This window comes from Aythya marila (assembly GCF_965140915.1).
Source record: "Aythya marila genome assembly, chromosome: 10".
Lineage (NCBI taxonomy): Eukaryota > Metazoa > Chordata > Aves > Anseriformes > Anatidae > Aythya > Aythya marila.
The window spans coordinates 17,876,658-17,889,562 of NC_139051.1; the positions used below are offsets into that span (position 1 = coordinate 17,876,658).

Consider the following 12,905-nt stretch of genomic DNA (forward strand, 5'->3'; position numbering starts at 1 on the left):
AGAGCCCGGGGCCGCGTGGCCCCGCCCGGCCCGCTGAGGCGCGGTTCCGCTTCCGGGCGGGCAGCGGCTGCTTCCGGAGCGGAGCGGGCGGCGGGAGAGCAGCGGCGGCGCCATGGTGAGCGCGGGGCCCCGGCCCCTTCCCCTCCCCGCTCCCCGGGGCGCCGCCGCCTCTCACTCGCCTCTTTTCTCTTTTTTTTTTCTCTCTTTCAGGCTCGCAACGCGGAGAAGGCCATGTGAGTGCAGCGCGCCGCTCCGAAGCCCCCGCCCTGCGCAGGGCCGGGCCGCTCGCTGAGGGGACGGCCTGAAGGGGGCTGCGGGGCTGGGGAGGGGCTGCGTGCCGGGGGGTGCAGTGACAGGACGAAGGGAGACGCTCTGAAACCCAAAGAGGGTCCAGTGCAGAAGCTGCAGCAGGGGCTGGATAATGAACGTGGAGTTTGTTCTGACAGTTCACTGGTTTGGGGCAGTTTCCATTCTTGGGACAGAGGTGACAGGCTAGACAGGCGTCTGGCAGCGTGGGGTTTGGTATAATTTTTGCATGGGAGAGCCTTGAGCAAAATCAGTCTTTAAATCTTAATTCTCCTATTGTGTTTCCAAAGTACCTTTTCAAGAAGGTTTTCAGACTGTGCATTTAAAACTACTGAATTAGAAGCTCATTAATGTATTCGCTTTGCATTCATTTTACTAAAATATTTGTTGAGTTTTAATAGGAGTTCAAAGAGAGACTGAATGGACTACAGCTGTGTAGTACCTGCTGAGGTGCTCTCATACAGTGATACAACCCAGTGCCTGCTGAATTGGACGGTGCAGCATTTCGTTCTGGAAATGCCTCTCTGCTCCTTAACAGCAGATGGAGCCCTCGATAATTGTCTTACATGCAGAGCACAGATATGTAGCTAAGGAGAAGGTGTTAAGTGCTCTCTCAGTTGTTTTGTGCTTTTTAACATAACTATTGAATGTCTTGTAAATAAATAAAACCATGCATGAAAAAAATGGGGTCTGTATAGTCTCAGCTTAGTTGTAAGAGACTTATTTTAGGCATTTTAATAAGCTTGATTGCAAACTGCTGCCCTCATTTTTTTTTTTCTTTTTTCTTTTTGATGCTAAGATAAGTACATCTTATGCTTGTGTTTGTAACTAGTCCTTTTGCTGTTAATATCTAACACATTGGAATATGTTAAATAGAAAAATTAATTAGCTGCTTGCCAGGGTTTGTCTAAGAAATTAACCGCTGAGGAGTTGGTAGAAGAGCTGGTCAATGAATGTGTTTCGTTTTCTACAGAATGGAGAAAACATTAACTTTTCTTAACATTCATTAGGTCTATAATATTAAAAAACAAACAAACAAACAAACAAAACAAAAAACAAAACAAAAACACCACCACACTTACGGCTGTTGAGGTGTGGATACATAGAAGTAAATTTGCTTCCTTCCTTTTTTTTTTTTTTTTTTTTTTTTTAGGACGGCCTTGGCAAGATTTCGTCAAGCTCAGCTTGAGGAAGGAAAAGTTAAGGTATGATGTAAAAAACTAAAGCTTTGTTAGCTCTGATGAAGGGTGGAGTGCAAGCCATGTACGGACCCGTGTAACGGTTTCCAGAAAGACCATGCACTGCATTCAGGAATCGTATGGGAGCTTGGCATTAGTCATCTGGAAAGCAGTTAAAGTAGGGACTGCATTTCACAATGACACAAAAGAGAAATCATAAACAGAATTTTCTTAAATAACTGCTTAAAATACTGGTAAATAATAATTGCTTATGGTAGTGTTCTAACAAAGTAATAACCGTGGAACAGAGGGTCTTCAGGATCCTTCTGAACTCAAGGCTTGCACATAACTGCAGTGGTGTGTTATTAAACCAACACATGATGTCTGCATCTGATCGTAGTTCTCTTGGCTGTTACAGGGCCTTTGGGGGGAGGGAGGGCTGGGGGCTGGAAATGGCATCAGATTTACAAAGTTGGTAAGCCCATTTTAGACATTAAAAAATATAAGCATATTGTATTGCAAGAAGTAGCAGCCCTAAACCCACATAGAACCTTAGTGAATGATTTTCAACTCTCTGTATGTTTCTGTATGTTTTTCACTGAATCAACTCAAATTGCAAGAATATTTATGTAGGGATGAGAGTGTTCTCAATTTTCTTTTAGACAGGCTTATAATTTTTAACTTTGGTAACTGGCAAAGAAATTCTGGAAGTTCAAGTGTCTGGTGTTCGCGCTGTAGGGAGTCATGTTTTACGCATAAGATGGGACAGTTTCTGGTATGCTCTGTGAAGGAAGACTTTATATATATATAAATATATATATTTATATATAAATAAACAGAGATACATATCTGTATATATAAAAGGGTTGACCTGTGGAAGTGCTATAGGGAAAGGGGCAAAATAATTGCACGCGGTGCTAGAGGTAAGATGAAATTGTGAAGGTTGGGGAAAAAAGTGTTTTTAATTAAGAGTAGTTGGGAGAGTACAAAATAAAAACATCCTGAAGAAAAGTTATGGAGTTTAGGTAGTTGTAACAGAAAGAAAGGCCCGAGCTTAACAGCTGCTTGGAAAACAGTGGATTTTATTTAGATGCTAGTATATGGAAAATTGTATGAATGCAACTGTCCTAGATGAAACATTGTTCATCTGTGTAGTGATATGAAGGATTAGGTGACAAGTTTTGTTTTGAATAAAGTGGGATTCTGTAGTTTTGAGTATTCTGTGGTAGTTTAATTTGGCAGGTCTGTAAGTAGTCATTTTTTATCCACTCATTAAAAATTGGTGGGAGCAGAAGGTATTGGAGAATGGTAGCGTAGTTTAGGATTAGTCAAGCAACAAAGTTTGCGTGAAATGCTGTGACCATATTGATGCTAGATTGTGTGTTTTGTTTTTTTTTTTGTCCAACAGGAGCGAAGACCTTTCCTTGCATCAGAGTGTAATGAATTGCCTAAAGCTGAGAAATGGAGGCGACAGGTAATGTGAATAGATCTTTATAACTCTGTAGCAGGTTGAACTTCTGTAAGCAGGCTGTCTAAAACAGGCACGCTAAATTTTTCAGACTTCAGTAGACTGACAGTTGACTGTGGTTTAATTTAGACAGGAATATCATACAGTTCACCACACATGTTCAGTGAAGGTACAACCACATTGCAATGCCCAGGGCTGTGTCCAGTTGGGTTTTGAATATCTCATGGGATTGGGATTCCATTTCTGTGGGCACCATAGGTACCATAGGTATGGGTACCAGTGTTTGACAGCCCTTTTAATGAACTTTTTTTTTTTTTCTGTGGATGTACTCAGAATTTCCCTGGTCTGATTTGAATTTGTCACTGCTTGTCCTATGGTCACACACGTCTCCAACAGCCTGCCTTTGTTTTCCCTATACCCTCCAGAAGACAGCAGTAGGGTGTTCCCCCTTCTTCTTCTCTTTTTAGGGTTGACCAAACCCGTCTCTCTCTCAGCCTTTCCTTGCATGTCATGTGCTCCAGCCCTCACCGTGTGGATGTTGTGCTCCAGGTGTGATCTCACAAGTGGCAAATAGAGGGGAAGAATCACTTCACGTGCTGGCCACATTCTTGCTAACCCAGTGCAGTGTGAGGTTAGCTGGTGCTGCAGTGTTGTACCATTGACTCCTGTTGAGCTTTTTGTTCAGCTTATTCTTCAGAAGCTGCTTTCAGGTCATTTGGCAGCTGGCCTGGACTGTTAAATGGGCTTATTCTCGCCCAGATGCAGGCTCGGCCTTTTTCTTTGAGGGACTTTGTGGAACTCTGTAGACCCATTCTCTAACCTATCCAAGTCCCTCAGCAGCCTTTGCTCCCTCCATCTGGTCTCATTGTGACCTTTCCAAGAGTGCATCCAGGCTGTTAGAAACTTTAAATGATGCTGACCCTGGAGGGGTGTCGCTAGTAGTTATCTGCTAGCTGAATTTCGTCCTGTGTGTCACAACCTTTTGACTCTGGCTTGTCCAGCCAGTGTTGGTATTGAAATGGCACTGAAAGGCTTGCTAAAGCAAAGGTAAACAGCGTTCACTGAGCCTGCCAGCACATCATAGGGCTGGCCTGTCGGACGTTCCTCTCTTCCCTTCTTTGCCTGAAAAGTCAGAGGTGAAGCTATTGGGTATACTTATTAGGAATTTGTTTATGATAACTGATGTAAAATAATTGCATGTATTTTAAGCCTCCGAGGTACTATGTTAGTCCAAATAAAATCTATGTTGATACTTGAATTTGGTAGTCTCAGATCCACTTTCTGGATCAAAAAGACAACTTCAAGAAGGACCTTTCTGGGTTTTCTAGTTGGTTGTGGGTGCGTGGTGTTCTTTTTTTTTTTTTTTTTTTATGGAGAAATTCACTTCTGTGTTCTTATTTAACTAGATCATTGGTGAAATTTCCAAGAAAGTGGCACAGATTCAAAACGGTAAGATTTTTCTAATTAAATTTTATCTGTTTGAATGTCTGGTCACAACCAGGAGATGACAGTATTCCACGTGAGCAATACGCCTCTGTTAAGTTGCTTCATTTCTTGTTTCGTTTCCCTTTAACAGCTGGATTGGGCGAGTTCAGAATTCGGGACCTGAACGATGAAATAAACAAACTTCTGAGGGAAAAAGGACACTGGGAAGTCAGAATAAGGGAGCTAGGAGGTCCTGACTATGCTGTAAGTACAGATTGTTTTGTGCTACATGGTGGTTCTGCTCACAACTGGAGTGAATAATGAGAAAAATCCCTATTTAATTTATATTTATAATTTATTAATTAATTTAATTTGATCCCTAAATATTTCTTCCATTGTGATCTAACATTTGTTTCCATGATGAGCAAATTTGACTTTTCATTTGGAGTGCTGGCTTGAGGGGTCTTACCTTCCTGTTAAAAGTGTACATTAGTGTTCTGGTTTTATCCACTGGTAAGCTTTTATTTGATTCCATACCGTATCAGCCTGTAGAAAAGTTTCTACATGGGTCACCTAGTTACTGCTGAAAATGAAAGGAGACTAGTTCTCGTTTGCCAAAATATCAGAAGTGTGTTTATTGTCAGATGTAGTAGTGCTTATTTACAGGATACCTGAACATGATAGTACAGACAATAAGAAGGCTTTACATATTCTGTCAAAGTGAATCAGGTGTGGGTACTTTATTGTTTTCATTGTTGTTTTAACTGTGATTTCTAGTAAAGTAGAGACTGTATAAAGATGAGATATGAGGGCATTTTATTTGTACGGTTTTTTGAACTGGTACAGCTTATCTCCTTTCTCAATCTTTTAACCTATTAAGATGCCTCTTTTTATTAAGGAATAAAACATAAAGCAACTGTCTGTTTATTTTTCAGAGGATTGGACCAAAAATGTTAGATCATGAAGGGAAAGAAGTTCCAGGAAACAGAGGTTACAAATACTTTGGAGCTGCAAAGGATTTACCAGGAGTTAGAGAGCTTTTTGAAAAGGAGCGTAAGTAAATAACTCTTCCTAGATACAAATCTACGTAGTAGTATTGAGATACCACTCAGATTAGACAGTAAATTTTACTAGACTCTTTACTATAGTACGTAGGGAATCCTAGTAACTACATATCCTGGCCTGTGTCTTAGATCAGCTACATGAAGCACTGAACTCAAGAAATTAATTAAATGCTATTTCTTTGGACAAAGAGCACCTTTGACTCTTCACAGCTTAATAAAAGAGGTGTAGAAAAGAATGAACTGTTTTCTACTGTGAGTTCAAAATAGTAAGTATTAATAATCTGTAGAAACCTTCCAGCATAGCAGGTTGACTTTAATGGTAAGCTATAGAAATTAATACTCTGAGTTCAGAATTAAAAAAATGAATAAAAAATTGAACATAATTTTAGATGCAGGAATCAGCTGTCATAATAGGAAAATCTAGCTGTAAGTAGATAAAACTGTGTATTGGCTTGTCATAGAATGAGAATTACTTGAACTTGAAAATGAGGCAAGCCTGCTGAATCAGCTCTGTCTTGTTTGCTGTCTCAGGAATTATGGGAGGTACCTGATCTGCAGGAGCCTGGGCCAGTTCTCTAGTTTCTTTCATATAGTCTTGCTCAATACTGAGACCCCAGTACATGGAGAAAAATGCATGACAGAGTGTAGAGTTGCTAGATGGTGGCAGCTACGTGACAGGAAGCATCAGGATTGTGCAGGCCAGAGTAAAATACCAGTACTGATACTGCCAACAGTTCAGATCATCCAGTGATAGTTAGATTATTGTGGTAGTTATAGTTGCTGCAAAGTTGGTGGGGGTCAGGAATACACTGCAAGCTATCAAGGTTGACTTTTTGAATGACAGACATGTATTTTTCAAGCCCTTCCGCCACCCCGAAAAACTCGAGCTGAGCTTATGAAATCCATTGATGCTGAATACTATGGCTACAGAGATGAAGATGACGGTATTCTGGAGCCACTGGAACAAGAACACGAAAAGAAAGGTATGCAAGATTCAAAAACCTCTGTGAGTAGTTATCTAGTTTTTCTTAGATATGTAGACATCAGAATGTTCTGGTAACCTTTAATGTAGAGAGAAGCCACTCTACCTCTTTTTGAAGTAATAACAAAAATGTTTGCTTTTATGTGTGTACTACTTCATGGCTGTGTTTTCTAGAAAATCTCATTCTGTATCTAGCACCCTCTTTCTTGGAGAGACTTAATTCAAGTGGAGACCCACAGTTCCAGAATAGGCAGTAAAAAAAAAAAAAAGTTGAGAGTTCTTACTTTTTATTTAAAAAAAAAAAAAAAAAAAAAGACACTTCTCATGTCCCATACTGTCAGTCAAGACCCAACCACCTTTTGAATAACATGCACTTATGCACTTTTTTCCCCACTATAGTGTTCTGTAACAAAGCAACAGTCTTGCCTGGTCTTACTGGGGAAGACAGAAGGACCAAGGAAGTCATTTCTCCAACTTCCAGCTTGCACACATTCCTGTCTTTTCTTTGAAATACTTCACTTTTGCCCAGACCCAGCACATATGATAGCATCTGGAAATATTAGTGGATGAGCTTCTCTGCCTTGAGAGAGAAGAGAGTAGTTATTACCAGAGTAGTTATTTTGTATTTAATTGCAGGTGTGTTTTTTTCCCTGGTGGCGTTTGTCTGTAATCCTTTCCCCTAGATACAATGGCTGCTAGGAGCTTGTCAGATGAATGGCCTTCTGAAGCGTAGCTGCCTTTGATTTGGTTTAAATCTCAAGTTAAGGTGAACTGATGCTCCCTTGATACTCTGAAGAGAAAACAGAGTTCCTCTTCAGGCTACTAAAATTAATTTTAATATCTCATACCCCAGTTTCTTGTGCAGGCATGAAAAGTTCTACTCCAAAGTACACATCCTTTTCTCTGTATGGAAATGGTTTCATATTTTTGATCATCTTTGTCACTCTTCTCATAAACCTTTTCCAATTATGCTGTTCCTTGAAACATGGAGTGGAGGTGACCAGAGCTACACATAGCATTTAAGATTCAAGTCCACCACGAATTCTTTCTTTATGGTGACAATTACATTTTATCACTGATTGTCACTGTCCACTCTAAGTAGTTCCTAACAGTCTGTCTGGATTTGGCTGCATGTTGAATTAGGTTTTGTAGGTGATTCAGTGTCTTTCTGAACATTAAATTAGATCAAGCAGGAGAGATAATGAACTCTGAAATTATTATTTTTTCCCCTGGATAACTTGTGCATAGCTGGCACATAGGTACTTAAATCACATTTGTGTAAAGCATTTCTGGAGGGTGGAGTGAGAGGCACTTCAGAGTTGTCTTTCATCTTTACAACTGTTAGTGGTTTCATATTGTTGATAAGTAAAATTCCCCTTTGAAACGAACACTTTCGCAGTAGGTGATACTTATTTATATCTGTCACCTTATTCTCCAGCTTTGTTCCTACTGACTTGCCCAGAGAAGACATCAGAATTATGAGTTGAGTTCTTTGAACCCTCTTCAAAATCCAGCACTGTTTCTGCCATCTGGTATTTGTGTAGTTTTAAGCAAGAAACCATACACCTTCGAGAGCTTAGCTGTTCTGTAAACAGTTGTTTTAGCATTTCTGGTGAACACTCATTGATCCTGGGAATTCGTTACTATTTGCTTTGTATGTTTGTTTTATAATACCTTCTATTGATGCTTCAGCTGGAGGCAGATCCTCATTGCTCCATACAAAACAGTCCTGGCAGGTTCCTCCACAGAACACAGCAAATGAGATCATTTTTTTTTTTCTTGAATAGTTTTGCCATTTCCTAGTGCTCCTTTTAGTATATGACTATCTCTTCAGAATTAGGAAAAAAAGTTTAAATAAGACTGGAGTTAAGTAGGTTGAGCTTGTAACTGTTTTTAATACCTAGTGGCTCTTGATAATGGTCATCTGCTTGTTACATTTACCCCTCCTCAATGATGAGATCTTCACACTATTGTGGCGTCTTAGAGCCTCGTGACTTACTGGCTAGGTTACAGGACAGGGAGGAAGGAGGAAAAAAAGGACATACTGCACTTACCTGTGTCCTGCAGTGTAGCTTGGAGCTTTAACCCAGGTGAGCAGTAGCTGGCGGACAGACAGTCGCTACCATAGGAAGGGAAGTTGTGTGCATTGCCAGAAAGGTGTCTCGCTCAGTGTTTGTCTCACACATCCTGCTAACTGCAGGCAGGAGAGGTAGCCTGTTTGCACTCATCTGGTTGCTGAAGAAGATTACCATCTTTGGTGATTGTGCTACTTGAAATAATAAGGGTAGAGGTAGAGATGCTAGCAGAACCAATACATGGAAATGAAGCAAATGGGTCAGGGGGAAATGCATAAAAGAGCTTTGGTTCGAGTTAATGTGGCCAGCGTAACCCTGAATTTGTCTTTCAGTGTGCATTGCAAGGAGTGTCTTTTTTTTTTTTTTTTTCCCCAGTATCGTTAGTACAAGATATCTAGGGTTCCCTTTGGGTCACTTGTTATCTAGGTTCTTGTGACTTTCACCATGTGATCAGAAGAGTTAAATTGTTGTAAAACGAAGTATTGAAAAAAAACGTAATTTGTGTAGCTTTTACGTTAAGAAACCACACAAAACACAGCCATGTGCCGCTGGTTAGATCTTGCTTTCTTAGGGAGACCATTTTAATGTTCACTTTGGGAGCCAAGGGGAATGACTGTTGAATTGTATAGTTGTAGGCATTTCTACTGCTTAGTTGCATTAGTTTTGCACTTTGCTGCAATTTTTAGGCACTTAAGTTGTCACTGATGAAGCTTCTTAAAACTTGTGTCAGAGCTCGTAGTCGCTCTCAGTTGCATAATGAAGATAGGACAGCCTAAACAGTCCTAGCTAGCAGGCAGTTACAGAATTGGGAGCATGCTACAAAATAAGCAAGAAATGCACCCTGAGATGAAAAGTACTTGTGTGGGTGGTCATTCCGTGGAGTGTAGTCATATTTAACGAACTACATGTACATGGCGACCAGGATTCCTGTAGCTGCCGACATGCTAGAAAGCTGAAGTCACCTATCCTGGTCATGTGGCTCCTTGTTTCTGTGTTAACAGGGTCACTTGGTGTTTATTCATGACACTCAGAATCTAAAATGTACCCCAGTGAGTACAGTGACAGTGTGCTACTTACTAACATGGGATTTTGCACAGACAGCATTGACATCAAAGTTCTACAGTAAGTGCATATTACAGATGTAGAGGATTTAACTGAGAAGTTTAAGTCTTTGAAAAAAAAGCTTTGGAAATTGGAGACAAATTGAAGGAACTCTAGCTTCCATTGTTGCAGGACTGCTGTTGAGGAAATTGGGGCTACTGCTGGACCATGCTGCTTTAAATGCTCTCACATACACTTGCTCTTTTCCTTTGCTGAACAGTTATAGCAGAAGCAGTGGAAAAATGGAAAATGGAGAGAGAGGCACGACTTGCAAGAGGTGATGAGGAGGAGGAGGAGGAAGAAAATATCTATGCTGTTAATGAAGATGAGGTATGTGATGGTTAAGGTGATGTTACATTTCATGTATTTTCTGTGCTGCCTTATGGAAGAAGAGAGATTTTGCTGAGAACTTCTCTGCTGCTGAGTTCTGCCCTTCTTTCTGCCTAAATTCCTATTCAGTTGTCCCTGTTTAGTTTTTTTTTTTAAAAAAAAAATAGTAGATAAGTATGTTTGGTCTGAGTTTACAAAATGATGAAAGCTGGCAGATAGGAAAGGCATTTTGCTAGAGAGAAACAACTAACGGTTGGCTGAGACCTTGTGATTAACTGTCATTGCCTGGACTGCTGGGACTGTACAGTTGTGTGTTACCAGCACTGCTGAGTCACACTTCTAAGTATGATCTTACTTCAGTAATAGAATCGTAGAATCATTTAGGTTGGAAAAGACCTCTGAGATAAGGCCAGCCCTTAACCTAGCACTGCCAAGGCTACCACAAAACGATGTCTCTGAGCACCACATCTACACATCTTTCAAATACCTCCAGGGCTGGTGACTCAGCCACTTCCCTGGGCAGCCTGTTCCAGTGCCTCGGCTCTGTCAGTGAAGCAAGTTTTCCTAATATCCACCCTGAACCTCCCCTGGCACAATTTGTAATAATACAAATATGGTTTTTTTTTGTATAGTAAATTTCAGGCCATCAATTTGCAGCAAAGCCATTTAATGTTCAGGGGTTTGTTCACAAGTGAATTTTAATACAAGGTTTTGCTGATGCTGCAGTCATCGCTGTTACTTTCTGCTTTCTTCTTCCTGCACCCAGAGGCAGTAAGGGAAATGAAGGATATTCCCAGTGTGCTCTGAGATCTGTAAAAGGGATACTGAAAGCCACTTCTTATTTCTCAGTCCATACCTAAGAGGGTTTATTACTAGAATGAAAAGGAGGTAGTCCGTAAGTTAAAACTGGTTATTGCTTCTGTATCTTTGTGTTATTTTGTGATTCATAAGCCCATTTCTTAGGCATGAGAAAGAGGCAGCATAGAGCTATACAGGGAAATGGTGCATATATTTTATATTTTTTAAGGCACTTGCTTTCTTTTTGATTGGCTAGCTCCTCTTTTGTTTATAGCTTTGCTATTGCAGCCAGAGTTCCATAGGAAAGTAGAGGTTGCGGCCTTATGTTCATATTATTTCCACAACAGAGGAAAAGCCATGTGAAGAAGAAAAGCAACAATTCTGAAAATGTCAAAGACCGTAGGATCTGAATGTAATGCTTGTCATATTCTGTTGTTGTTTGGTCCTTTTCACCTACTTCCTGCATTTTTGTATCCTCATTTATTTTCTCACTGGTTCCTTCTGGCAGATTTGTGTTTGACTCCTTCAGAAAGTAAACTTGATGTCATTTTATTTTTGTTTGTTTTTTTTAGTCTGATGAGGAAGGTGGCAAGGAAAAAGATGGTGAAGAAGGCCAACAGAAATTTATTGCACATGTCCCAGTGCCAACTCAGCAGGAGGTAAGACATCAGGAAACTGAATTGCAGACACGTGCTCTTGCTATTGCAAGATATATAATTTGTTCCTTCAGTGATTTTACCCTGTGACTGTTTAATCCTCTTGCAAATGCTGTGGAACTGCCCACAACTATTGTGCCATTGCTATACTCCTCTTCATCTGAGAATTTCCTAAACCTTGATAAGTATTGCATAACTTGGAATATGTTGTGGTGTTACCACAGAATCACAGAATTCTGGGGGCCCCAGATCTGGATGCAGTGCTCCAGGTGGGTCTCATGAGAGCTGAAGAGGGGGGAGAATCACCTCCCTTGACCTGCCAGCTACCTTTCTTCTGATGCAGGCCAGGATATGTCTGGCTTTCTGGGTTACAAGCACAATTTTCTCGATTATGTTCATTTTTTTTTTGTCCACCAGTACCCCCAAGTCCTTCCCCACAGGGCTGCTCAATCCATTCTCCGCCCAGTCCATATTTGTGCTTAGGATTGCCCCCACCCAGATGCAGGACCTCGTGCTTGGCCTTGTTGAATTTCATGATGTTTGTATGGGCCCACCTCTCAAGCCTGTCAAGGGCCCTTGATGGTATCCCTTCCCTCTATTCCACTCATTTCATACCAGTATAAAGCCTCTTAACTTTCACTGTTCATTTCTTCCTCCTGTTTTGCTAGCTGGCTATTCTGAGTTTCAGCATCTCAACTAAGCTGAATGTCTTACTTTTATACTTTCAGATTGAGGAAGCTCTTGTACGGCGAAAGAAGATGGAGCTTCTTCAGAAGTATGCTAGTGAAACTCTCATGGCACAGAGTGAAGAAGCAAAAAGACTTTTAGGATTATAATGCTGCATGAGTACGTCCTGGTTTTATATAATCCATCCTAAAGCACCAGTTGGATGTATTCTGACAGCAGTCACTTTTAGCTCTAAAAGTCCCTGTGAATGTTAAGAGTAAGTTGTGATCACGTTAGTGTGCTCTACAAAAGGAAAAACGCTCTTTTGGTCAATCTGCTAAGATGACTTGCACTTTGGTGCTGTGAAAGATCAAGCCTAGATTAGCATGGTTTCTACATCTCCAGTAACAGTCTTCAGTCATTTCACTTTGTGAAACACTGTGCAGCAGCACATCTTACAGGTAAACCAGCAAACCAGGTGACACCTTACATTGCTAGAGAAATCTAACTGATGTTACTGCCGGTCTGTCTCCTGTATCCATACTGTATGTGAACATATTTCTCATGTTAAGTTTATCTGACCTGAGTCCAGAAGTAACTTATTCTGTTGTGCCTGGTTAGTTTACGAGAATAGCTCAGAACCTGCTCAGAGAGAGCTTGATGGCAGATCCTGAATGATATTGAAGTTGATTTACTTCTTTATATAACACATGCAGTATCGTCCAAAAGCTGTTACTGTTTTTATGGTTTGGAGCCGTGTGTATGAACTGTTCAAATGCTGGATATTCTAGCAGCTATTGTAAATACTTTCATTTTTGCAATACCTTGTTCAAATATTTTTATTAAATTTTATACA

At 40.5% G+C, this 12,905-nt stretch overlaps 1 protein-coding gene across 1 annotated transcript; it reads left to right on the plus strand.

Annotated features, from left to right (window-relative positions):
- The first annotated feature begins 80 nt into the window (after positions 1-80).
- Positions 81-12,905, plus strand: ISY1 (ISY1 splicing factor homolog). The gene is made up of 11 exons (XM_082768544.1): positions 81-115; positions 211-233; positions 1,460-1,511; positions 2,893-2,958; positions 4,359-4,401; positions 4,529-4,641; positions 5,313-5,430; positions 6,302-6,424; positions 9,820-9,929; positions 11,300-11,386; positions 12,112-12,905. The coding sequence occupies exons 1-11, from the start codon at positions 113-115 to the stop codon at positions 12,217-12,219; spliced, it is 846 nt and encodes a 281-aa protein (XP_082624670.1). The 5' UTR covers positions 81-112; the 3' UTR covers positions 12,220-12,905.

Excerpts from the sequence above, each read along its gene's own strand:
- ISY1 (XM_082768544.1), top strand. Across the intron at positions 4,642-5,312 it reads TAGGAGGTCCTGACTATGCT|AGGATTGGACCAAAAATGTT; the intron begins GTAAGTACAGAT and ends TTTATTTTTCAG. Across the intron at positions 11,387-12,111 it reads CAGTGCCAACTCAGCAGGAG|ATTGAGGAAGCTCTTGTACG; the intron begins GTAAGACATCAG and ends TTATACTTTCAG.